The sequence below is a fragment of the Dermacentor silvarum genome, chromosome 3 (assembly GCF_013339745.2).
Source record: "Dermacentor silvarum isolate Dsil-2018 chromosome 3, BIME_Dsil_1.4, whole genome shotgun sequence".
Classification (NCBI taxonomy): Eukaryota; Metazoa; Arthropoda; class Arachnida; order Ixodida; family Ixodidae; genus Dermacentor; species Dermacentor silvarum.
The window spans coordinates 233,260,839-233,287,510 of NC_051156.1; the positions used below are offsets into that span (position 1 = coordinate 233,260,839).

A 26,672-nucleotide genomic window follows, 5' to 3' on the forward strand; every position below is an offset into this window, starting at 1 on the left:
GTTTACATGCTAGTGTAGCTTCCAGTGAAGCAGAACGACTTTCCGCCGCCTTTCCGCTTCGCCATGGCGAAAAAATCAGCCCGAGACCGATTTGGCTCGCAGCCTGTTTTTCTGCCTGTTTTGCCGCCTAGGCGGGCGGGTTTCTGCAAGATTTTGCCGCTTCCGACAGCTTCGAGACCAAGTGTGAACGCAGCCTAAGATGCTGCGCGAGCGCGGCCTAACCGGCACCTGAAGGGAAGCGGCGGAAATGTATACCGGAGACTTCGACCACCTGGGGTCTTTAACGTGCACCTAAATCTAAGTAAACGGGCCTCGAACGTTTTCGCCATCATCTAAAATGCGGCTGCCGCATTCGTTGCTTCATTTGTTGCGCATTTGTTGCTTCAGAATGCGGCCGCCACATTCTCGCCCAAAACTTCACAGAGTGTCAAAGCCTTGACAAAAACCGTGACAGTGTTTTCCATATGCAGACATGATTCGCTGTAAATTACCACCCCAAACGGAAGCGCCCAGGAATGAAATTGTGATAGTAGCACCGGTTTCATGAATTATGTCAGCGCGAAGCGACGAGAACAAAAGGTGGGTAAGTGGGGGGGGGGGGGGGATTTCGGGGAAGGGGGTCCACGACGCCGCCAGGAAGCTCAACCTCCCGGTTCCGTCGTGGGAGACGCCCGCTCCATGAGAGCCCCAAAGATCTCGTGGCCTGCAGGACCTTTAATAAAGGTGATTTCCTTCCTTCCTTCCTACACCGCCTACACCAGGCTACACGGGCTACACCCCGTTGGAGCCTCCGCTGCGCTGAGACTACCGAAGCGCTCACTGTCGGCGATCGTTAGTGTCATGACATGGCCTTCACGATATCCATGGTCATGATGCAGTACTTCGATTAACCGCTCTTAGGTGGCGGCATGATGCCTGTCAAGAAAGCATATTTTAGGCGTTCGCTCCATTCGTCACATCCGTTACAGGCAGTTGATCAGAGACCCCGGCACTTTCGAGTTAAAGAAAAAAGACAGAACGCGATAAAAGAAGTGAACTCAGAGCTCTCGCCTGACTTCTCGGCTCCTGGCGCACTCTGGGAGGTACGGTAAAAAGACAACACAGAGAGAAATTTAACAATAGTTATTGGTACTGGGCAACACAGTCGAGACCTCACGTGCCGAGGAAGGTCGCGTTGCGTAATCAAAGTGTGCGCGTTGACTGTCTAAAAAAATACAGGCACTGCTTTTTGCGGTGAAGTGGTAGCACCGAACTATGCCGAGCATATCTCTAGGACAAATTATAAAATTCATACTTCGCCTCAAACACAAAGTATAATGAATTGTTGATGTAAATGAACGCCAACAAGAAGGCCTATCTAGTGCACTTTGTGTCATATTACGAGGAGTAGCTCATTCAGAAAATCATTGACAAATGTGGACCAAAACCGATATTTTTGCACGTTTGGCATAATATTTCACAAAATTTCAACATTGCATTGCCACTTCAACAATTTTAGTGTAATATAAAGCTCTGTGAAAATGCAGTAAAACAACGAATAAACATTTAACTAGAAGTTCTGCCAGTAAAAATGGTCATTTGGTAGATTTTTGACAGAACTCGGGACAACAAAGACACTTTTTGGGACGGAATTTGCTAATAAACATGCACCTTTACATATCGAACATGACTCTTTGTATAATCAGTAGACGAAGTTGTGAAGCTTTAGGCACAGACTTTCCATTTCTAATAATTTTCTTGCAGTACCATGTTTGGCATGCTTGAGCAAACTTTGAAAATGCGTCACGTGAGGGGAAAACGTTTCTAAGCAAAAATATCCTGGGAGATTACTCTGAGCAAGGAGCTAAAGAGTCATGATTTTTAAAGTAGTATATTGTATTGTCGAGCGACATGTCTGGGGCACTTGGCTCGGAAAGAATGTCAGCTTCAAAGAATATGACTCGTAGTAATGGGAGCACAACATTTATTGAAGGTTAATAGTCTATTCAGGGGGGTTTTGGACCAAAAAGAGGCTATCTGTTATTGTAAAGCATATTTCTTGTATGGTGTGTTCAAGGCGAAATTCAATGTGCCTATATATTTAGGTAGAATGTAAACATAATTGTCCTGAGGTGTAAATCTTTCCTGGAGTATTATTGTGCTACAGTCTGCCAAATATTTTCTTTTTCATTCCTCGTTTACTAGTTGCCCATCTCATCATTGGAGTAAGCTCAATTATAATCCTTAACATAAGTACTCATTGTATTATCGGTCACTAGATTGATAAGAGCCACTACTACCACCGGATGAACCTCCGTCACCTTCCTCGTCCGACTCTTCCTCCTCTTACGATTCACTGTCGTCGGCCGAGTCATCACCGGAGGAACCTCCGTCACCTTCCTCGTCCGACTCTTCCTCCTCTTCCGATTCACTGTCAGTGGTCGAGTCATCACCGGATCCGTCTCCTTCCTCCTCGTCCGACCCTTCCTCCTCTTCCGATTCACTGTCCTCGGTTGAGTCATCACCGGAGGAACCTCCGTCACCTTCCTCGTCCGACTCTTCCTCCTCTTCCGATTCACTGTCAGCGGTCGAGTAATCACCGGATCCGTCTCCTTCCTCTTCGTCCGACTCTTCCTCCTCTTCCGATTCACTGTCGTTGGTCGAGTCGTCACCGGAGGAACCTCCGTCACCTTCCTCGTCCGACTCTTCCTCCTCGTCCGACCCTTCCTCCTCTTCCGATTCACTGTCGTCGGTCGAGTCATCACCGGATCCGTCACCTTCCTCCTCGTCCGACTCTTCCTCCTCTTCCGATTCACTGTCGTCGGTCGAACCATCACCGGATCCGTCACCTTCCTCCTCGTCCGACTCTTCCTCCTCTTCCGATTCACTGTCGTCGGTCGAGTCGTCACCGGAGGAACCTCCGTCACCTTCCTCGTCCGACTCTTCCTCCTCTTCCGATTCACTGTCGGCGGTGGAGGCATCACCGGATCCGTCACCTTCCTCGTCCGACTCTTCCTCCTCTTCCGATTCATTGTCGGCGGTCGAGTCATCACCGGATCCGTCTCCTTCCTCCTCGCCCGACCCTTCCTCCTCTTCCGATTCACTGTCGTCGGTCGAGTCATCACCGTTTGAACCTCCATCACCTTCCTCGTCCGACCCTTCCTCCTCATCCGATTCACTGTCGTTGGTCGAATCATCACCGGTTGAACCTTCATCATCTTCCTCATCCGAATCTTCCTCCTCTTCCGTTTCACTGTCGTCGCTCGAGTCACTTGCATCAACGGAGTCATCTCCATCATCATCATCTTTCGAGTCGTACTCCTCTTCTGATTCACTGGCCTCGGCTGACTGTCTTGCATTACCCGAGGAACCTTCTCTTTCAGTCAACTTCGTTTGCGGTTGTTCGTGCCTTTTCTCTGCGTCATCATGGTCGTATGGTATGGTCCGATATGGTGCTGCGCAGGTAAGGCTAAAAAAGAATTGAACATTTAGCGTTACAATGTGTACACAGGAGTTTTATTCAGTGAAAATTCACAAACACAAGTGATCTCCTCAGTTCATGCTTGCCTAAATAATTTTCTATTATAATTGTTTTGGCCATGTAAGGCAAGATAGGAGGTAGAACGACAAACAACTGAGCAAAATGTATGGCATCGTGGCTCGAAAAGGGGGGCTTAGAAAACAAAGACACAAGAATGAACCCTTCTTGCCCTTCGTGTGTCCTACTTTTTCACGTTTTATCTCATTTGCAAACCCACTATGACGTGTATAAACGACTGCTAATGTACTGGGCATTCCACATGAGTTGAATCAAACTTGACCAATACAGATTGATAGCTCTTTATACTGATGAGATTTAGGTGCGAAGCACCTTATGCTCCCGGGCTGTCGGCGTTTCCTGTCGTAATCGTCGTCTTAGTCACGGTAAGCAAGCGGCTCGTGCTCGCGCTCGGCACGCACTCATGCCACTGCTCTCGCGTTCGTCGTCGTCGTCATCTTCCACAGCTGGCTGCGTTGCCGCTCATCATTCCAGCGTACAATTTCACTTCTTTTCTGTCGTCGTAATGGGGAGGCCGCCTTTACGGGGTTATGAGCCATTGCTTAAGGCAGTATGAGCCCATTAGTGGTGCATCACTGCATGCTTCGCACCTCCCCCTGTTTCACGTTAGTGGAGCTGCATTTCGCTCAATGGGTCATTCGAGCACCGAGTTTTAACAGCGAAGCTGTTTAAGCCAGCCGTAATTTGTGGTTAGTATCAAGAAACAACGAAGAAAGAAAACAAAAATAAAATTTCTTGCCCAGGCGGGATTCGAACCCGCGTGCCCCCGGTCCCACAGCGAGCGTCGTAACCACTAGGCTATACAGCCGCTTTTTTGTTTTCTTTAATACATGGAAAACGAAACTGAACATATATTACAGTTCGGACATAGCTACACACTTAAAACTAAGGCAAACACACACATGCGTCCAACAAGTGCATGCAGTCCGGCGGAGGTTCCTGCGCAGCGTACACACTTCTTACATAAGCTGCAGTTTCATGAAAGAATGATCTTGTATATCCCGGGCTTTCGGCATGGCGATTGCACATTCTAGCTCTCCATAGGCTATACAAATCCAGTACTATGAACATGTCAAAGCGAGGACCGCCAGTAATCTTAAATGGTACTAACCTAATTGCATATGGAGTGATGTCAATGTCCTTTTTAAGCGTCCGTTGGAGAATGTCCCAGAAAAATGTAGCATCCGTACAGTCTACAAAACAGTGATCTATGGTTTCAGCACGCGGGCAGCGTCGACAGTTTGTGGATCACGGCACGAAGCAGCCCCTCGCGTTCAACCAGGTTTTAACAGGAAGTGTTTCCGTATGCACTTTAAAGAAAAATGTTTTAACCCCAGGAAGTATACACATTTTACGGACCCGCCTAAGTACATCCTGATAAGGCTGATTTAAATAAGGTGCACGATACAAAGGATCTGGGAAAATAGAATCCACCAGTGCAGCAGAAATTGTTTTTCGACTCGCAGTGGAAATGTACTCCAGGCTGAATCTAACTTTCCAGAAAAGGAATGAATCAACGACCTCCTTGAGAAAGCCCCAAGGAGCCTGTGTGGCATCTTTGGAATTTGATGACACTACTATATCAGGAAGCTAATGAACTAATCGGAACTGTAACATTTCACGCAAAAAAGGATGGTCACTGTCTCGAAAGAAAAACAGACGAGAAACAATTTGCCTGACAAAGAGATGGACTAATCCGAGACCACTTCATTCAAGAGGGACGAACAGATTATCGCGCCGCATCGATTCGCAACTCGAGCTCTAAATAGATGTTGCAAATACGCGATGCAGTGCGTGAATGCGAAGTCTGAAGCAGTGCAATACTTGCAGCCCATATATGAGACAGGAAGCTAAGAACATGTTGCACACTTAAGCACGACTGAACATTGAACAATTCCGTCCTCGCAATCAATTCACCTTACTTTGTATTTTTCCAACTTCTCCCGACCAATGACTGTTGCTATTTCTATACTGTGAGAAAGGTACGTCTAAATAGCGCAGATCTTTTTTTTTCATTGAATGCCTGCGTAATGTGATGGTATTGTGGCCCATAGTCCAAACCAAAAACCTGAACTTTTTTCAAGGTTAATGCTAGCACCAGAAGCCGCACAAAATCTTGTGTAGTTGCAAGAGCAGTCTTTACACTCTTTTTATCAGTACAAAAGAAGGCCACGTCGTCTGTATGTGCAAGAACCCGAATCTCACTCGACGGCTGTTTAAACTCTTGGAAAGTTTCTTCTTTCAGGATGCTCATACAAAGTGGCTCCAAATACAGGCAGAAGAGAAGCGGTGACAAAGGGCATCTTTGTCTTACTGATGATTATAGCCTAATCAGATCGGAGAGAGAACCATTCACTATCAACCTCGTTGAGCCATTAGCATAACATATTTTGACACCTTTAAGGAGCTAGGATCCGATATTTATATGCTCTAGCACACTAAACAGGAACGAGTGATTCACCCTGTCGAACGCCTTAGCCAGATCTAGCTGTAGCATTGCTACCTGTCCAATCCCCTCAGCTACACACTCTAGCACCGATCTCGCATCATGAATGTTGGTCTGAATGGACCGACCTCTAATGCCACATGTTTGATGACCACCTACCACAGATCTTATCACGACTTGTAAACGGTTAGTTAATACTTTTGCAAAAATTTATAATCCACATTGCATAAGGAAATAGGCCGGTATCCGTCCACGTTTTGCAATTTAGTTTCATCGTTGCTTTTAGCTATGAAGACAGTGTGCCCTTCGTACATTGTGGCAGGTAGGTACCCTATATACCTTCAAGGCCTCACAGTACACCTGAAGTAATAATGGGGACAAGAGGGAACGAGCAAAGAGAGGCAAGTCCTTGCGGCTTGACAGATGAGCTATAAGCTCAGTAACACGCTTTAGGAAGCACTCACGCGAAAGTAGTTGGTTATTAAATATCCACAACTCCCAGCACATACGCCGGCTTTGGTATCGACGGCTACCAAAAGATGCTGAGACTGGGCAATGGTCACTAAAGAACACAGGGTGCACAGTGTAACCATGAATAAGAGATAAGACGCTAAGCGAAACCTAAATTCGATCAAGCCTTGCATGCGAGGTACCTTGGAAATGCGTGTAGCGACATCCCGCTTTTTCATGTACCCCAATGTCCATAAGCTGATAATCACACATCAGGCGTTGCAACACATCACTACTTGGGTCACGCCTCAACTTCAATGACGTACTATCTTGCACGTGACATACACAATTAACACATTAAAGTCTCCAAAAAGGACCAATGCACGATCAGTAGACAAATGATGTTGTAGAGATAAAAAGAGACACTCTCGTTCACGTAACTTGTTCGGGGCATAAACACACACAAATCTAAATCCACGTATATCAATATCACACCATATTAGGCGCCCTTTCCCTATCTGTAAAGAAATGCAACACATCACATTGTAAATGTCTTTTAACGAACAACATACAACCAGCGGAAACTCCTATTGCATGGCTTACACAAACATTATAGTCGGATAGAAATGGAGTTAGAGCTACTTCTGTGTTTTCATCTGATTCGATCTTTGTTTCTTGGATAGCAGCAATATCTAAATTCCTATTGCATAGCAAACGAAGGAGCTGAACTGCGTAAGCCACGGATATTTAAAGTACCAAAGTGGAAGGGAAGAGCACCTGCCATGATTACCTATGTTGGTGCAGCGTTTACACGCTGCTCTAGAGGTGCATTACTCCCTTCTTGATGAGGTGATGCACTGGCGACCTTTTGCTGCACTTCAACACAAGAGACATCTGCGGAAGTAGGCGTTCTCGGGAGCGGTTTTGTCAACTGTGACACTTTGGGAACTCGGGCCTCCGTTCCCGCGGGCGATGGGTTCTCAGCTGGTGCTGGACGCTTCTTAGTAGCCTCACACATCGATCCAGATTCCACTGACGGCGGGCGGTCTTGAACTGGTGGCAATTCTGCCCATGACATAGTTGGTTCGTTGTAAGGCAACTTAGTATCCTCCACAGTGGCAGACTTCGGGCTAATGGTATCGTCATCCGATGAAGGCTTTGTCTTTTCCTGTCGATGAGCTTCAGTGGGTGTTTCACCGGTTGCATCCACAACCTCACTCACATCCATTAGATGATCGGTGATGGTCTCATCCTCAGCTGGTCTATTTCTACGAAGCTTGTCAGCGTAGGTTCCGATCCATGCATCTGCAATGTGACCGTAGCGGTGATAGTTACTGCAGCGTGGTGTCCTACATTGTCGCCGGATGTGCCCGTCTCTGTTGCACCGTAGGCAAAGTGGTGGTCGGCCAGGAACCAAGATGAGGCACTGGTGTCCATATATGCTCAATAGGTGAGGCAGATTACTGGCAGAGACTCCATCCTTCAGTGTAAACGCCACGTCACGATTAGTAATTTGCCAGCCCTCCATGCCGTCACACCGCCACATTTCTCTCGTGATAGACTGCACTGTTCCATAAGGTTCTAGCGCTTCAACAATCGGTCTCTGTTCGAGGTGTGGGGGAAGCCAAAGAAGCTTCATCTTGATATTTTTTGCATTCCGTGTCTATGACAAGGCACTTGAGGCCCCTCACCAACAACTCGTTTTTGTCGACAAGTTTCTGTTTCGCGATGCTATTAACGCATGTTACTAGCTACAAATGGCTCATCTGGTACTGTCCAGCGCCGAGGATATCAGCTGCATTCAAAACTGAAAGGAGTGCATCGCGAAAGTATCGGGGCCTCGCCCTGCCAGGTCAGCATGCAGGAAAACTGATCTGAGAACGGTATTGCCAGTTGGTAGACGAGAGAGAACGACCTTATAATTACCGGAATCAGTAGTTGCGCTGTTTCCTGCAGAGCTCATCGCAGACGTGGCGGTTCGAACCGGCTTCTTTCTCACCCCAGGCTATACAGCCACGCTTGCAGATCATGCATTTATGTGAACCATATGATTGCGTTCGAGCGTCGTCGTCTTTGTCCACAGCTGGCGCGTTCGTACGCTCGTGCTCTGCGAGGTGAAAAGGTTTGTGCGCTATGAGAGCGAGAGAGAGAGAGAGACGCATTGAAGGAGCGGGTCTCCTGGAACACGGTGTCGGCATTGGAACGAGGTGTCGGTGTTGTGAGCTGCGCTATGCAACGCGCAGTGACGGTCGTAAGTCCGAGACGCGCGAAAAGAAATTATCACTATCGTGAGCAATAAGATGAAAAGTTCGCGTGCGCTTCTGGAAAATGCTGGGCTACGATCGTCCAGCTTCGTTGTTTCAAGCGTTGCGAGGCCGAGTGCAAGGTTAAACGCGTTTCTCTTTTATTCTGTAGCAAAAGGACGGTTATATTACGGTAGAACCTCGTTGATATGATCCCGTTACGTCCGATCTCCCGGCAGCAACGTTCGTGATCGATAGCAGAAAATATTTGTGGGGCCGCAACATTCACACGGGGATGGATTACCAGCGAAGCTGTTTAGGGTGCAAACATGGGCTGCATACATTATGAAATCATCCATTTTTCGCGATATCAATTATATGGACAGACTAGGCGAATTTCTGCCGCCGTCGTCGTCGCCGTGAGGTTCCGTATAAAGTCCGCGGGCGATAAAATCGTCGCCACGCGCCGTACGCTGTATGCGCGAGTGAAAACATGCGACGGTGAGCCGGCAATCGCGGCTCGCGCACACAAGGGCGGGAAGCGGGACGGAAGCGCAGTCTTCTAGTCGCACACAACGCTCCGGAGGGATGTTAGGGAAGCGGAGGGGCCGCGCCTTAATAGACAGTTTTAGTTTAGCTTTAGCGTAATAGCGGGGTTACGGGAAATAGCGTTACCGTTCCGCAAACGAACTTTGCAGAAAGAGAGTTTTAGTATAGCGTGATAGCGTAGTTTACGTGCGGGACGCTATTCCATTACGCTTTGAATTTCGCATACACAGGGCACCTAATTCTATATGTGTGTGCGTCCGGAGAGTGCGATAGGCAGCGCAATGGAAGCCAGGAGCGCGTTGTATTTTTACTTCACATGTCCGTCGATCTGCAACGAAACAGAAAAGCAGTACAAGCTGTCTACCGTAGCGTCCGAAATCCTCCAATCTCAGAGGCCATATGCCGTCGTCGCGCCTATCTCCCGACTTTAGCGACAGATGGCGCTCGAATCTCAAAAAAAAATTTCTCTCGTTAGGCTTAGGCGCGTTCGAAACGAGAAGCGATCTCGAAAATTCCTCAAGATTAGCCATAACACTCTCTCGGCGAAGCGACATGAGACTAAGCAAAAGCCGTTTACGCAGTCATATTCTACGAACGAAGTGAATTCTACAAAAACAACGCCAAATTCATTTCGAAGCGGGCGGCCGGGACCGCCGCCATGTTTTACGTACACTACGTAAACACGCTAATACTGTAACGTTAACTCTGAGAAATAGCGTGCGCACGGTAAACGGTATGGGTCGGTTAGCGTACTGCGCATGCGCACTTCGATCCCGCTATTCCGGTACGCCCGCTATTCCGGTAACCACGCTAAACTAAAACTGTCTAATGAGGCCGTGCGCTTCCTCTGCCCTGGAAGGCTCCGTGGGAAGGGAGGGGGATGAGCTCGCGGCGTTCTGCGCCACGAGCACCCGCGCACGCGGCTGTCTCTTGAAAGCCATCTGCCGCGGGGTGAGAGTCCGCCCTCCCTGTGTTTTCGCGGCTAAGGTCGCGCTGATGCGAGCGTCGGCACGAAGCTCAATTCGGTCGCTGCGGCTACTTCGCTGATTCACTCCAGCGTTTTGACAGGGAGTTTCCGCGGTCATCTAGAGACATGCATTCATGTTTGCTTGTGCGTGTGCGACACATGCTTGTCAATTTAGTTGGTATGCCGATGTTTACAAGCTTATACAGCTGATGGAATTACTATCCTTACTTTGTATAGTGGTTAACTAATTTGGTATCGCTATCCATGCTTCACCTTTCGGGCGAAACTGCTACTTTTTTTCTAGAGCACCACACGTCGGCCTTGTCCACACGTCAGCGTTGCCCCCCCCCCCCCCCCTCCTCGGCTCCCATACCTAACAAAATAATTTCTGTATTTTTCACCTCGCTGGCTTCATTTAAATTTGTGCTCGAGGGCAACGCTAGCTTCTGTACGAGAAATGGTTTGAAAAATGTTTGTTCACCTACTACTGCAATATTTTTATGTTAAAGAACTACTCTGTTATAACAACGCACTTTGAAAATTTTAAGCATTTCAGCATCTAAAATGTATTTTGCAATAGAAATAAAAGAGTCGAGGGTTGTTGCAGCGCACATTTCACGCTAAATTTGTTCCAGACCAAGTAAAAATGAACGCCTTCTGAGAAGACAGCGTGATGAGCATGAAATTATATTTCAATTTGTGCTACAAAAAATGAAGTGCTTCGACACATTAGTGAATGCGTGGAGATATATCATTTAGTTAGCTATTTATTCACTCAAACGTTAAGGGCGCTCGGCAGAGTTCTTCGACGCCGCTTCTGACAATCAGGGGAACAAAACGGTAAAGCAGTTACGACGTTGGTGCACATTAATTGCTTCTGCGGGTATTGACAGAGCGAACGAAGGATATGTATTGAAAGAAAAAGGGAAAAGGCTGTCGGGTGGGGTGTGCCGCTGGTCTGCTACTCCGCACACTTATTCACAGCACCACACCAATTGTATAGAGCCAGGAAAGGACCGCGCGCTCTGGACTCCAGCGGTTGCTGCTTAATTACACAACGTGCTATTGAATGTGACGCGTGTTCATTTTTCATACTTTGACATTTAATGAGATTGTGCTTCTTGTTTTCGGCTCTGGTGTCGAGACGCCGCGTTAGTAGACAGACTCACGCGCTTGTAGTGATGGTCTTATTATGGCGCTGTACTTGCAGCCAGCACGTCTGTGAACTCTCAAGTCCTAAATATAGAAACACGGAAGTAGCACGAGAATTAAGCAGTACACAGATGGCTAGTGAGAAAAAACAAGCGCAACGCCCTGTCATGCGAAATCTTCATACATGTGTTGGTGAACGGAAGAAAACCGCGCATGGAACCAAATTCTCACATTGAACTTGGGGATGACACCTGTCCTCCAGTTTCACAGAGCATGCATGCGTGCAACCAGATTTGCACAATTTCAATTCGTGCACTCGAAGCGAGAATCCAACGCGAACAGAGCAGCCATGCATACTCCGCGCTAGTTACGGGCATGGATATTTATTATCAGCTTCGACGAACAGCCACTACTATGGGATCGTCGATTTGTCGCATGCGACATGTTTCCTTGCAGACGCAAGAAATCTGGGGTATTTCATTGCAATGAAAGGTTGTTTGAGAGGCTCGACGCGATAATGTGTCCGTGAATTACCAATGTTTCAGGAAACTTAGTTCTGGCTCGAAGCGCACGCCGCCGCACAAAAAGAGGCACCACGTAGGTTTTGGTTTTAACGCCGTAAGCATCTTCTAGATGCCGTCCAGAGGGATCTCCAAGTGTGCGAAAACCCGATGTATGGCTTCGTTCACTTTTAGAAGCATAGTGAAGTCCGCTGTTCTTGAATCACTGAAGAATGAAGATGGTTGTATCATTTTAAAGTGTTGAATAGCAGCACGGCGACGGTGCTCGAGCCTCGGAACATACAGCCGCTTTGCAATTACGCCGTTAGCGAGATGGTGGAGATGGCCAGTGTTGTCACACGACTACGTATTTCGAATATGCCCTGTTCACTTTAAAATTACATGCCCACCTGCCCAGCTTTAAGTTAGTGACGTCCTTCAGGCAGCAGCAGAGCAATGGCAGGCCAAGGTACGGAGCCCCGACCATATTATTCAGAAGAAGCGCAAAACCAGGTAACTATGCGGAAACTTGGTTTGGCAAAACATGCTATACGAAAGGTGTATCATATGGCGCTGATAGTGAGGTGATAGTGAACCATCATTATCATCATCATCAGCCTATATTTATGTCCACTGCAGGACGAAGGCCGCTCCCTGCCATCTCCAATTACCCCTGACTTGCGCTAGTTGATTCCAACTTGCGCCTGCAAGTTTCCTAACTTGATCATCCCACCTAGTTTCCTGCCGTCCTCGACTGCGCTTCCCTTCTATTGGTATCCATTCCGTAACTCTAATGGTCCACCGGTTATCTATCCTACGCATTACATGGCCTGCCCAGCTCCATTTTTTTTCTCTTAATGTGAATTAGAATATCGGCTATCCCCGTTTGTTCTGTGATCCACACCACTCTCTTCTGGTGTCTCAATGTTAGGCGCAACAATTTTCGTTCCATCGCTCTTTTTGCGGTCCTTCACTTGTTGTCCAGCTTCTCTGTTAACCTCCAACTTTCGGCACCGCATGTTAGCACCGGTTGAATGCAATGTAAATTTTCTTCTCATGACCAGGGTCCCGTATGAGTAATTGACCTAGATAAACGTACTCCTTTACAGACGCTAGAGGCTAACTGGCGATCCTAAATTCTTGTTACCTTGCGAGACTATTGAACATTATCGTTGTCTTCTGTATATTCATCTTGAACCCCACTCTCACACTTTCTCGGATAAGGCCCTGAATTATTTGTTGTAATTCGTCCCCATTGTTGCTGAATAGGACAATGTCATCTGCAAACCGTAGGTTGCTGAGATATTTGCCCTTAATCCTCACTCCTAAGCCTTCCCAGTCTAAGATCTTGAATACTTATTCTAAGCATGCAGTGAATAGCATTGGAGAGATTGTGTCTCCTTGCCAGACCCATTTCTTGATAGGTGACGTACTACTTTTCTTGTGGAGAACCAAGGTAGCTGTGGAATCTTTGTAGATACGTTCCAAAAGTTTCACGTATGCCTCCTGTACTCCTTGGTTACGAAATGCCTGTATGACTGCTGGTATATCTACTGAATCAAATGCCTTTTTATAATCTATGAAAGCCATATAGAGAGGTTGACTGTACTCCACAGATTTCTCGATTACCTGATTGATGACATGGATATGATCCATCGTGGAATGTCCCTTCCTGAAGCCAGCCTGTTCTCTTGGTTGACTGAAGTAAAGTGTTGCCCTGATTCTATTGGCAATTATATTGGTGAATATTTTATACAATACTGAAATCAAGGCAATGACTCTATAATTCTTCAATTATTTAACGTCTCCTTTCGTATGGGTTAGTGTAATGTTGGCGTTCTTTCAGCTTTCTGGTACAGTTGAAGTCGTGAGGCATTTCGTATAAAGGGCCGCAAGCTTTTCAAGCATGACATATCCGTCATCTTTGATTAAATCGACTGTTGTTCCATGCTCTCTAGCAGCTTTTCCCCTGGTCACGTCTTGCAAGGCCCTTCTAACTTCATCGATAGTTATAGAAGGAGCCTTTGTATCCTGTTCATCACTACTTGGAATGGAAGTAGCTTGGCTGCTCTGGGAACTGTGCAGTTCAGTATAGAATTCATCCGCGGCTTCCTCAATCTTTTCACACGTTATAATTTCGAATATCCCTTGATTTCTTCTTGATCAGTTTTGACAGTTCAGCGAATGCTATCTGATCTCTTGAGTTTAACGCTCTCATGCTTTGGCGTTTCTTTATTAGGTCCTTTGTTACTTGGGAGAGCTTGCCTACTGCTTGCCTTGGTGCCTTACCTCCCACTTCAATTGCTGCTTCTGAGATCATCCTAGTTAACGCTTCATTCATTACCTCTATGCTGTCTTCATCTTCTTGTTCTAAAGCTGCATATTTGTTTGCGAGCACCAGCCTGAATTGTTCTGCTTTTACCCTTACTGCGTCTAGGTTGGCCTGTACTTCTTGACTAATTTTATTCTTTCTCTCGTCAAATTGAGAGAAATCCTAGACCTCACTAACCTATGGTCACTACACTTTACGCTACCTAACCCTTCTACATCTTGCACTATGCTGGGATCGGCGGAAAGTATGAAATCTATTTCATTCCTTGTTTCTCCATTATGGCTTTTCCAGGTCCACTTCCTGTTGCTGCACTTCCTAAAGAAGGTATTCATTATTCTGAGCCTATTCCTTTCCGCGAATTCTACCAACATCTCTGCTTTAGTGTTCCTAGAATCGATCCCGTAGTTGCCAATTGCTTGCTCACCAGCCTGCGTTTCCCCCACTTTTGCATTGAAGTCGCCCATGACTACAGTATACTGAGTTTGCACCTTTCTCATCGCTAATTAAGCATCTTCATAAAACTGTTCAATTTCTTCATCATCGTGACTAGAGGTTGGGGCATAGGCGTGTACTATACCTTCATTTTGTGCCTCCTATTCAGTTTATTGCGACAACTGTTACGCTCTCATTAATGCTGTAGAATTCATCAATGTTGCCCGCTATGTCCTTATGGACTAGAAATCCTACCCCGAATTCTCTCTTACCTGGAAGACCTCTGCAGCAAAGGACGTGGTGGTTAGTCAGCACAGTGTAAGCCTCACCAGTTCTTCTAACCTCACTAAGGCCAATAATATCCCAGGCAATGCCTGATAATTCCTCAAATAGTCCTGCTAAGCTAGCCTCACTCGAGAGGGTGCGCGTGTTGAACGTTGCCAGGTTCTGTTTCTAGTGGCGGCCTGTCCGGACCCAGAGATTCTTAGCACCCTCTGCCGCGTCCCAGGTCCGACCGCCGCCTTGGTTGGGTGCTCCGCCGCCACTGGGGAGTGAGGGTCATGGGTTAATTGCAGGAGTCATGAGGGAGGTAGTGGCCGAATACTGTACCAGGGAGGCCAATTCCTGTTCTGGTGAGAGAGTGACTTTGTTGAAGCTTAGTGGGCCTTCCTAATTTTGTTGCACCTGGACTAGTATAGCTCCACTAGCTGTTGGCAATATACTTTTTTTTGCTGGTGTCAGGCGCCACTCCATCACTGAAAATGTAGTGGACTGGAGGAGGATTCCAACTTACAACCTTCAGATTAGAAGCCCGGTGTTCTTTTCTACCTCTGCTCCACGCCACCACCCGTGAAGTCACTAGTGAAGAGTAATTTGCATGAAACAGGAGGCGCTGCTAAGCAATGAAAGCTTTCCAAACCACTTACTACAACGCAATGGTCTTGTACCCATAAACTGAGAATAGTAGTTGATACACTTTTCGACATGTAAACGCACGAATTGGAGATACAGAGACCATGCGGCGGAGAAAGGGGTATCTATAATGTATCCGCGCTACACCAAGTCACGTGCATGGTGGCGGAAGAGGAATCCCCGTTTCTCCCCGAGTGCTGACGTCATTTCTTCGTATTCAGGAAATTGGCACGATAGTAGAAAAAAAAAGTTGTTTGCTTGAGCAAATTCATTTTACAGTTGTGAGTGGAGGCTGGATCAGCGCGAGCAAATAGGACCTGTTTTATTCTCTTCTGCTTTTCTGTGCCCTTGTTCGTGAGTCATTTGGCGTCCGTTGAGCGAGACGACCGAAGATGCTCCAGTTCCTTGTGCGAAATTTGCGCTATGAGGGCTACACGTGCGAATTTATGTTGTGTCCCGATTTTGTGCTGACTTCCTGTCGACATTTGAGTTTGACTTTGCTAGAGCTTTGATCGAATGTGAAGAGCTGTGATTGGACAGAAAAGATAGAAGCTGAGAAATAATGCTTGAAAACCACCGTGCGGCAGCTCTTGCTATGGTTAATCCAGATCTGCGTCGACTAAAGCTTGAACGGAAATGAACATTCATGGTGTGAGAATAATGTGGCGACGTCGATCAGAAGACAGCTGACAACTACAGGCAAACACATTAAGTAACCTTCCTGCAAAGGTGAATAAATCCGCCGACATTTTTCATAATGAAATTTGTCTGCAAATACATGAACTACTTAACTGTCCTTTCAGTAAAATAAAACGAGGCTGGAATGACATATATAGATAACGGGAATTTCGTGCTCTTTCGTTATTGCCGCAAACTCGCTTCCCCCAGGGCTGTTATTTTACATCCGCTCTGGACGACATTTCTCACCGCCAGAGGTGAACTGAAAGTCAGCAGGAGACCTTCAGAGTGCTCGAACTGCACCTTTGGTCATGTCGAGTGTCATTGTCTGCAGTTGGGGCGAACATTTGCTTTTCTCAATCGTCAGCGACAACATTTCACCAACTGAACGGGTAGTGGCGGATAAGGCGCAGTACGCGTACGAATATGGTCTTGTTGGCAGGGAGTAGGGCGCATATCCCTGCTCACTGGTTGCCAAATTAAAATGCGGCTCACCGCGGTGGCGGTGAGTAACGTGACTTAGAGAGAGAGAGAAACAGAGAGATAAACGAGATGGGAAAGGCAGGGCGGTTAACCTTACATGATTCTGGTTTGCTACCCTGCACTGGGGGGAGGGTACGGGGAAGGGAAAGATGGAAAGAACAACAAAAAAAGGTTGTGAACATCCACGAGAACTCCAGCCTCTCCAATAGGCCACTAGAACGTAAAAATTTCAAGAGTGCCTTCACTGTCTTCTGGTGTGACGACTGTATAATGCGTTCCAGGACTGTCTGCTCCGAAAGTGGCCAGTCGTCAAGATGCGCCAGCGCGGTCGCGAGTGACTGCCTGTGTGCGCTGTATCGGGGACAATGACAAAGAAAGTGTTCGGTAGTTTCCTCGTCGCCGCAGTGGTCACACGCAGCACTATGCTCCCATTCCACTGTGAAAGCAAACGACTTCGTAAATGCGACGCCAAGCCATGATCGGCAAAGTACCATTGTTTCGGGTCGGGATAGTCCAGGGGGAGAATGAAGTTTCAGATGGGGGACTAGTCGATCTAGGCGTGTCTGCTGGAAACTAGATGTGTTCCACAATGATTAGAAGGTGCTATAGCCTGCGAATGCAGCAAGTGCGTACCCGGTAAACACAAAACACGTGGCAGAGACACTTCAGACTGTTTATGTGTGGGAATGCGAAAGTATTATACGAGTAGTCTCGTTGGTTAAATGTTTTCGATCATTTTATACACCCATGACGTGGCACCACCTCCTCCTCATTGGCTACACCATGACGTCCCCAATGACTCGCGCACTAGGCCACGTCTTTATTCAGCCAGTTGGCTTTGACTTGACGTGTGCATTGACGCACGCACTAGGCACGCCTTTAGTCAGCCAGAACCGTCGAGCCGCAGTGGCGCCGGGAAAGTGCGCTCGCCTTCCCACCTTGACCGAAATATACCAAATTTTCTTTTCAAAGCCATTAGCTTACTTTGTTTACTGGATCCTCCCTGACAAATCTGACGTCAATCAGGACATCTTTGAAGTGTTTTTACTCTTTGCGCGGTCTGACATTTTTGGTAGCATCGCTTGGTCACGCCGCCGCCACCGGATTTTCGCGTAATGGGGCACATAATACTTTCGCATTAAATATAAGAGCCTGATTTAAAGTATGCTGCCTAACCGGGTCCCGATGGCACGAATTCGAGCGCTTTGCTAACGGCAGAATTATAGGCACGTTTTGCACATCGCTGCTCTGGTATACTCACACGTTACCGGCGCGCGTAAGTGCGCCAGTCAGAGTCGGCTACGTTGACGCGACTGCACCGAGCTATCCGAGAATTGAACCACCCTCTTGTTTTACGCAAATGTATCGCAGATCGCGATCCTTGGACGCGTGTCCACTCCGTGCAGCACCACCGACAAAGGCGCTTGATGCACTTTGGGAAATATGTGCTTATGATGGGCGTCAACCCAGAACACGTTCTAGTCCCACTCGGCCGTCGCATGGGCGTGTCTATTGCGGTCGCGGACGTTGATTATGCTGGCACGGTGGACTGTATAGCATGTGTAATCATCGTCAACACAACGTAGCCTTGGCGAGCGCGAGTGTTAATGAACCTTTAGTGCGAAGTGTTGGTGGCGTGTGTCATGCCCCTTTCGATGTTAACGGCGCAAGAATTCAAAGTGTTATGGACAAGGTAGTTTTATTACCGTTTCTTGGTAACCTTTTTAACTGCGCTAACCCACACGAGGCAGACAAGACGTGCGCAGCCTCGCAACTGAGTGTTCAATGGGTGAAGGTGACATATATACAGAAGAAAATGAATACATCTGATTGGCCATCCAACCATGGATAAGTTGACGTCACGCAGTAGCATCTAAAAACCCTATCTCGCAAACAACTCCCTAGTACTACGGTCCCTATGACTAGGGACCCTAGTACTAGGGAGCTGTTTAAGACATTTAAGATAAAAACTACACGTGGCTGTGTAAGCGAACCTTCAGTGTCACTATAGCTGATTGCGAGATAGGGTTTTTAGATGCTACTGCTTGACGTCAACTTATCCATGGTTGGATGGCCAATCAGATGTATTCATTTTCCTCTGTATATATGCCATTTTCACCCATTTAGCACTCAGTTGCGAGTCTGCGCACATCTTGTCTGCCTCGTCTTTGTCAGTGTGGGTTAGCGCAGTTAAAAAAGTTTGCCATGCATGTCAACCAACTCGCCCAACTTGGAGCTCTACTTCAATGTGTTTCTTATTACGTTTCGTTGTATTATCGTATTTCATATGGAAGCATCCCTTTGTGTCGGCTGGCCTTGTGTGTGACTCGCCTAACGCAACTTACTCATGCACCGAAGAAAGCAGAACGGTAAGACGATAGGCCTGCAATGGAACGTATATTTATTTGTAGGAAAATTGTTACAGCCATCAAATAAACGAATGTGTTCATCTTGAAGTGCATCTGTTCAGTAGCCATTTTTAGCTGTCCGCAAAAAGGTTTACTGCTTTACAGGCACGTCACCTATGTAAGATATTGTTGCACTGAATTGGATTCATCGTCCGTTCTGTGCTGTGCGAGATTGCATATTGGACCAGTGGTTGTGCAGTGAACCACTTTTTAGTGTTATTGAGTAAAAAATCACCAGCCCTTCTCCTATCGAGAAAATTTGGGGTAAGCGAAGCTTGTCGTGTGTGTATCTGACCTTCGTGGTGATTTTCTTTCTTTCTCTCTCTTCCTTTCTCTCTCTCTTTATTTCTTTCCCTCTTCCTATATCTCTTCCTTCCTTTATCTCAGACCTTCGTGCTGATTTTCTTTCTTTCTCTCTCTTTTTCTTTTTCTCCCTCTTTCTTTTTCTTACTTTCTCTTTCTATATCTATCTTTATTTCTCTCTCTCTTTAGTTCGCCTTTGTTGCTCACTACTACTTCAGCGTAGTGCCCTTCTTGGTACTCTGCCGCATCGGTGTACACTGCTCCTTGTTTTTTGAGGATGGTGCTTTGGAACCATCAAGCCATCTGTCAAGCCCAGGCCACCGCCGGAAGCCAACTGATTCAGGACGACGTCTAGGGGGGCGGGGTAGATGGGGAAAGGGGGAGCTGCGTCTCACTCCGATCACCCATACTCTTTGACGGGTGCAAATAAAGTGCTTTCTCTTTCTCTCTTTCTTTCTTTGTCTGACCTTCGTGGTGATTTTGTATATTTCTCTCTTTCTCACTCTCTCTCGGTGTTTCTTTCTTTCTTTCTTTATCTCTCTCTCTATTATCTCTTTCTCTCTTTCTTTATTTCTTTGTCTGGCCTTCGTGGTGATTTTCTATATTTCTCTCTCTCTCTTTCTCACTCTCTCTTTCTCTTGCTCTTTCTTTCTCTCTTCATTTCTTTCTCTCTCTCTCTTTTGTCCCAGGTATGTGCCATGGAGCTTGGACCCTTTCTGCACTATCGCCAGGATCGGCCCACTTTTCAGCGTGACATCGCCGCCGCCACCACCACCATCGACACTTGTGAGCCTATAAAGCTTCGCTTAAAAAGAAACAGCTCTGCTTGATTTTAATGAGCAATTAGTCAATGACGCCAACGTTATGTCAATGACTGCACGCGCGAGTGCCTCAGAACTAAGTAAAGGAAAAACCTCGCCCCCAAGTTATAGGACGGGCACTTAATCCCAACCACTGTAAAAGCTACAGCATTTTGCTGAAATGTATACCTTTCACAAGAGTAGGCCGGCAATAATTGCAGTATAATTTGGTACCTTGCATTTATAAACATAAGTTTAGTTTGACTTTGAGACCTCGTTCTGTGCATCAGCGTACAATGCATGATACTTTTATTAATAACTGATAAGCTCAAATTCGAAACCACTTTCCATATAGCCGCACTTTAGCTTACTAGTTCTGGCGGACCCTGCTTGTAGGTGGGCAGAGTGGGATTACCTTGGAATCATGTGAGCTCAGCACCGCATTTAGTCTGGCTTACACAGAAACACGTGACATCACATGCTATTCAGGGCGTAATATACTCAAACTCACACAAGATTCCAACCAATGGGACTCGCTATAGCTCTGACTCCCGCCCACTTAGGTTCACCTCCACACACTGATATACTCACACCCACTCGGATGCCGCTTACTCGATGAGGCAAGCAGTCCTGCCCACTGGGGCTCACCTGCGCTCACTCAGAGTGACTCAGAACCTCCAGGGCTCACTTGGCCTTACTGGGTCTCACGAGTGGCTCTGAGCATTAATGAGTTTGAGAACATCTACATCAATTGACTCACAAGGTATTTTGCAGCTTCGTCCTTCCTAACTTATTTACTGTCCTCTAATTATATTGCCGTGCTATGCGTGTAAGAAATTTCGGGAGTGATAAGGGCTGTAAGAATTTTCTGGTTCAGATTGTCGCGCCTGTTTCTCCGAAGCGCAAATTTACGTTGTCACACACGTACTGGCCTTATCTGAAGTTGCGCTAAAGAATTAGTCGTCTATGTGATATCATATCAAGTGCAGCTAACTAACATTCGTAAATTTATAAGAAATACATCAAGGAGTACAGAGATATAGGTGAAGACGCTCAAACGTCGACAAGCTCCAAATGTACAATAAAAGTTCAAAATTCGCGCCCTTCCTCCGAGAACTGTTAAGATTTCAGTGTATTATGCGTTGATCCAGTTTGTTGCTGGAAATTTAGAATCATCCTGTGACAGCGAACAAATACAGATCTTCCACTTGCGACCAATTGTTTGCTTTTCTCATGTGGCATACTTGAGGACAAAAGTGTTCAAATCGCTGCGCTCAGGCTTCATTTCGGTAGCTTGGAAGTACGCGTAGCGATGAGAATTGTGGTCAATGCGGTTGTGTAAATGGAAGGCTATTAGATTGCTTTGGATATCATTTGTTCGGATGACTAACGAACTACCATCACTGTAAAGAGTTGAACGTCAAGTTTTACAAAAGCTGCAATAATTTTCTCCAAAACGAAGAGATAGCTGTCATTAGTGTCATACCATGCTACAAATCAGGTTTTTAACGTTAACATTAAAAATAATAAGCATAAATAAAACAAAAATATAACTGTACCTTATACAGACCGCGACAAGGAGCAGCCCCAGCCATGGGCGTATAACAGTCGTCCTCATGCTTGTATTGGTGAGCCCTCTGTGCGAAGAGACGATGTTTCGAGCTACCGTGAAGATAGCACAGAGAAAGTCGTGCGCTTTTACTTGGTACAGGATAAAAAAATTTTAAATAAGAAACTTGGAGACATTAAATGCGAAGCTCTTTCCTAAGGTTTACGAGGAGACCTTTTTTGGTTGTCCAGTAACCTTTTAGGTCAATGCCAGTGTTTTTCTCCTTGCTATATTCTGCCCTGTTTGACGCAGTAGCGAAATCGTTGTTATATGGAGCGTGGCAAGTTGTCCTGATATAAGGCGGAGTGCTCCGCCAGGCAGGTGTGACCGGGAGGTTGAGGTCGCGACGGGCAATTCTGCGGTTGGAAAACCATTAAAGATCGCATCAGTACAGACCTCAAGAAAAATGCTTTCATTGCGATCACTGAATAACGTTGTTAATGTTATATAAAGGCCTGCTATCTATACCGTTTTATCACTCAAGTTTAGAATGAAATGGAATCGTGGGATGGTAACCTTGCAAGTGTAATGTTTATAGATACCAATATCTTAGACTGCATGCATGTGTTACTTCACACAGAGCCATGCGATACTTACATGCTCATATGCGAGGATTTTGAAGCTATAGTGCGATAGGTAGTGTGTCAGTGGTTCTAGAGCACTGACATAATAACCCCACTTGAATGAATCATCATCATCATCAGCCTATATTCATGTCCACTGCAGGACGAAGGCCGCTCCCTGCGATCTCCGATTACCCCTGTCTTGTGCTAGCTGATTCCAACTTGCGCCTACGAATTTCCTAACTTCAGGACTCCACCTAGTTTTCTGCCGTCCTCGACTGCGCTACCCTTATCTTGACATCCATTCTGTAACTCTAATGCTCCACCGGTTATCCATCCTACGCATTACATGGCCTGCCCAGCTCCACTTTTTGCGCTTAATGTCAACTAGAATATCGGCTATCCCCGTTTGTTCTCTGATCCACACCGCTCTCTTCTTGTCTCTTAACATTAGGCCTAACATTTTTCGTTCCATCGCTCTTTGTGCGGTCCTTAAGTTGTTCTCAAGCTTCTTTGCTAACCTCCAAGTTTCTGCCCCATATGTTAGCACCGGTAGAATGCAATGATTGTGCATATTTCTTTTCAACGACAGTGGCAATCTCCCAGTCAGGATTGGGTAATGCCGGCCGTATGCACTCCAGCCCAATTTTATTCTTCTATAAATTTCTTTCTCATGTTCAGGGTCCCCTATAAGTAATTGACCTAGATAAACATACTCCTTGACAGACTCAAGAGGCTGACTGGCGATCCTGAATTCTTGTTCCCTTGCCAGGCTATTGAACATTATCTTTGTATTCTGCATATTAATCTTGAACCCCACTGTTACACTTTCTCGGTTAAGGTCCTCAGTCATTTGCTGTAATTCCTCCCCATTGTTGCTGAATAGGACAATGTCATCTGCAAACCGAAGGTTGCTGATATCTTCGCCGTTGATTCTCACTCCTAAGCCTTCCCAGTCTAAGAGCTTGAATACTTCTTCTAAGCTTGCAGTGAATAGCATTGGAGAGATAGTGTCTCCTTGCCTGACAGCTTTCTTCATAGGTTGCTTTCTACTTTTCTTGTGGAGAACCAAGGTTGCTGTGCAATCCTTCTAGATATTTTTCAAGGTATTCACGTATGCCACTTGAATACGTGGTATTCAAGTACACGTATATCGTTGTGTCCCTCCACGTGCGACAGGTGGCTTCGTAAAGCCTTAGGCCTAATGCGTCGCTACCCTGACAAGAACCGGCATCCAAAACCACCACCTAAAATAGGCACAAGAACAGGCAGCCGCGAGGAGACGCTAGCTCTGTGACGTGGTCCTACCCGTGCACACAGGATCCGAGTTGACGGCGCCCACCTTCCCAGACGGCGTCGGAGCACTCGTTGCCAGGCCGCAATACCAGACAGCCCGTATCGGCACCCGTGGCTCGCGGCCATCCGGCTCCCAGAGCCGCGACTTCCGAAGTCAAAGAGATAGAAGAAGCTATTTACATAAGAAATTCGGACCACCCACGAGGCTTCCGTACTCAGTCGCTTCAGGCTTGCCAATGCTTCGCGGACGCTAGGCCTCGCTCTCCCAGGAGGCAGACCACGTGGCTCTCGTACCTACGAGTGTACTTGAAAACACTCACGAAAAGGCTTAGCATGTCAAAAAGTCCAAACACGCTACAGCAACCATCGCCTCGCTCAAGAAAGCACGCCGCCGACGCTAGCGATCAAAATACACGCTAGAAATACGCTTCGGTTCAAACAAAGGTTGGCTCGAACCGAGCAAAACTGTCAAAATTATCGTCCGATGCCCCAAGAGGTCCACGTTGGGAAGCCATATGTGGGGTCTCACACGGGCGCCTGAGACAAAGGAACGACAAAACAGTAGTGTAAACAAACAAAAGGGCACTTATTGAACCTTTCATACACTAATGCATGCTGGCCGAATTACTACCCATAGAACATTCACATGGGTTCGTGACAAATCAAGGAGGTCCGACTCACCGCGACCGGATAGCGAGCGAATATGTTCGCTCCATGCTATGACACCATCGCCTAGTCGTTCACGTGTACGGTCACGCGAATGGTGGCGCGTTCGAACGATCCGTGTTCGTCCATACCGGTGCTCTGCTCCTAGCTTCGCGAGACGGTCTTGCGAAGCGTAGATCGGCGCACGTGTGGAACATTCGCATCGCTCACCGACCCCACTTCGACGAGGAAGCGCCTTCGACCTTTTGCTCCTATGTAACCCCGCCGTTAGGTGGCGTTAGCAGCGCGACACTCGCGCCATCTCTCGCAATGCGCCGGAACCACACTGACCGTAAAGCCACGTGGCGCATCCCCACAACTGATGACATCAAAATTCAGTTCGGTGAACTTACAGTCTAGTTCATTCGTTTCGCCCTGCCTAACCTGCCAGCTCTCGGAGCATCCTCCATCTAGATTTGTTTTCGGTGCGGAAGATTCAGTGCTTCTCAATGGAGCTCACATCTTACTTTGGTAGGGGTTCGCTATGGAGGCAGCCTGCAAATCAAGAAGTCAAAAAGCATTAGCATTGTTTACGTCAAACAAAAGAAGTTAGGCATTAAACTTAGGGTAACAAAGCCTCCTGAGACTAATACTATGGAGAATTTGTCAAATATACTGCCAGTTTATATTCATTTATGGTTTTTCCCACACACGAAAGAAAGTGTTGGCCGCACACCTTAAGGTGACAGTCCCAATTCAGCAGCACGCGCTCAGCATTTTGGACGATATTGCTTTTAGACAATTTTGCTTTCAAATTAGACCTAGTGGTATCGCCTAGCATGATGTATTGCCTGACTCCAGTCGAAACAGTAGAGAAAAATTTTGCTCTATTAGCCTCTTTTGTGCTGCGCATATGGCAAAACTATTCAACATAACAAAATGCCATTTGCTGTGCCTTTAGATGAAATGTCATACATTTCTATGGAGAGATAGTGTGTGTAAACCAAGAAGAAATTTATATAGTGCCCAATAAAAATAGGCAAAACAATGAATGTTTAGAAATGAATACCTTTCTTCCTTTAGCGGCGTAGAATGAAGCAGAGGTAGAACACCCGGCTTCTATACTTGAATGAATAGTTGTTACAAATACAGGAAGCTTTGTCACTTGAATTGCGTACTGGGGAGAACATGGGAAATGGCTGAGAGCAATAATTAGGCAGAATTATTTCATAGTTTTCACATTGGCGTCATTCCACTAGATATTGTCGTTCGTTCTAGTTGCCTTCAATTACCTGAATAATAAACATTATAACAATGTGTGCAAGCATAAGACACCTGAGCTGTCACAGACAATGCATTCTACAATTTGGCGTTTCTTTCCCAGGTAGGACGGGTCTAAGACGGAGGGGCTGAAGCGTTGTCTCAGTGTGAGGTGCAACCGCGTAACCGCTGAGGGATCCGAAGGCGTCCGTGTATAACCTCGAGCGGTTGTTTCAGCTTGGCGATGGATTGAACGAGATCACCGGTAGAGTCCTACCCTAGACCCACCGAGGAGGCTTGGACGCCGTCCCCGGATGGTGCGCTGGGTGCTTGCTACGGTGGTAGGGTGGCGGGCTCCATAACCAAGGAAGCGTGAACGGCGTGCCTGGGCAGGAGGGACCCGGATGTCTGACTCATTCGCCTGATGTCCGACTCATCTGGTAGCAACTGAGCCTGCAGCGCCCGTGGCTGCTGCGCGTGCTCGGCGCACCTTCTTTTTTATTTGTAACACTCCCACGGCCGACAAAATGGCTAGAGGTTGCCAGCTTCAAGAAGGTAAACCTTTTGGACGGACGCCTTGGGTGTCGCCCCTTTTACAGAGCGCAGAAGCAGCAAGTACTCCTTGCGCCAGCGCTTCTAGAGATGGTCTGTTAAAGCTTGCCGATGCAGGCTTCGACGTGGCAGATCGACGCTTGTTGACTGGGGTGGCGTGGCGTCCAACTCTTGAGGCAAGCACGTTGCACGTTTGCCAAGTAAGGAGTGTGAAGGCATCATAGGGCATATGCTCGTGAGGGTCTACAGAACCTGAAGGTAGCACCTTGACACCTGCATGGATGCTACGCTTAACAGCGACAGCGCCGACAGGTGCAGCAGGGGCGTTCTCGGAAATAGCTGACCGTGGTAATGGGTGACTCTGGTGAATGGCCGCTGCCGCTTGCCTGAACGCCAAATCATGATGTCTGGTAGCAGGAATGGGAACTGAAGCATTGCCACCGCCATTGCTGCTGGAACCACGAGGTGTTGGGGCTGGTTGCTGCTGAATACTCGAAGATACCGAAGTGCTGCAACTGCTCCCCTGGTACGGTGGTGGTTTCGGGCAACAGACA

The 26,672-nt window shown here is 46.9% G+C and overlaps 1 protein-coding gene across 10 annotated transcripts; it reads right to left on the bottom strand.

Annotated features, from left to right (window-relative positions):
* Positions 1–1,947: 1,947 nt before the first annotated feature.
* On the bottom strand, positions 1,948–22,034 carry LOC119446868 (germ cell nuclear acidic protein-like). Of its 10 annotated transcripts, none has more exons than XM_049664466.1 (6): positions 21,753–22,033; positions 3,123–3,448; positions 2,976–3,044; positions 2,757–2,906; positions 2,514–2,591; positions 1,948–2,291 (listed from the first exon to the last, which is right to left on the bottom strand). In XM_049664466.1, exons 1-6 carry the CDS (start codon positions 21,809–21,811, stop codon positions 2,245–2,247), a joined length of 729 nt encoding a protein of 242 aa, XP_049520423.1. In that variant the 5' UTR covers positions 21,812–22,033; the 3' UTR covers positions 1,948–2,244. The 10 variants fall into 10 exon arrangements, with proteins under 10 accessions (XP_049520423.1, XP_049520425.1, XP_049520424.1 ...); XM_049664468.1 differs by having other exon boundaries at positions 2,283–2,366; positions 21,753–22,034; XM_049664467.1 differs by lacking the exons at positions 1,948–2,291; positions 2,514–2,591 and adding an exon at positions 2,298–2,444 and having other exon boundaries at positions 21,753–22,029.
* Positions 22,035–26,672: the final 4,638 nt, after the last annotated feature.

Coding starts and splice junctions, on each gene's coding strand:
- LOC119446868 (XM_049664460.1), bottom strand. CDS start 21,811: ATGAGGACGACTGTTATACGCCCATGGCTGGGGCTGCTCCTTGTCGCG. Junction 3,449..21,752: donor CTTGTCGCGGTCTGTATAAG/GTACAGTTATAT, acceptor ATTCTTTTTTAG/CCTTACCTGCGCAGCACCAT. Junction 2,592..2,756: donor AGAGTCGGACGAGGAGGAAG/GTGACGGATCCG, acceptor ACGAAGAGGAAG/GAGACGGATCCGGTGATTAC.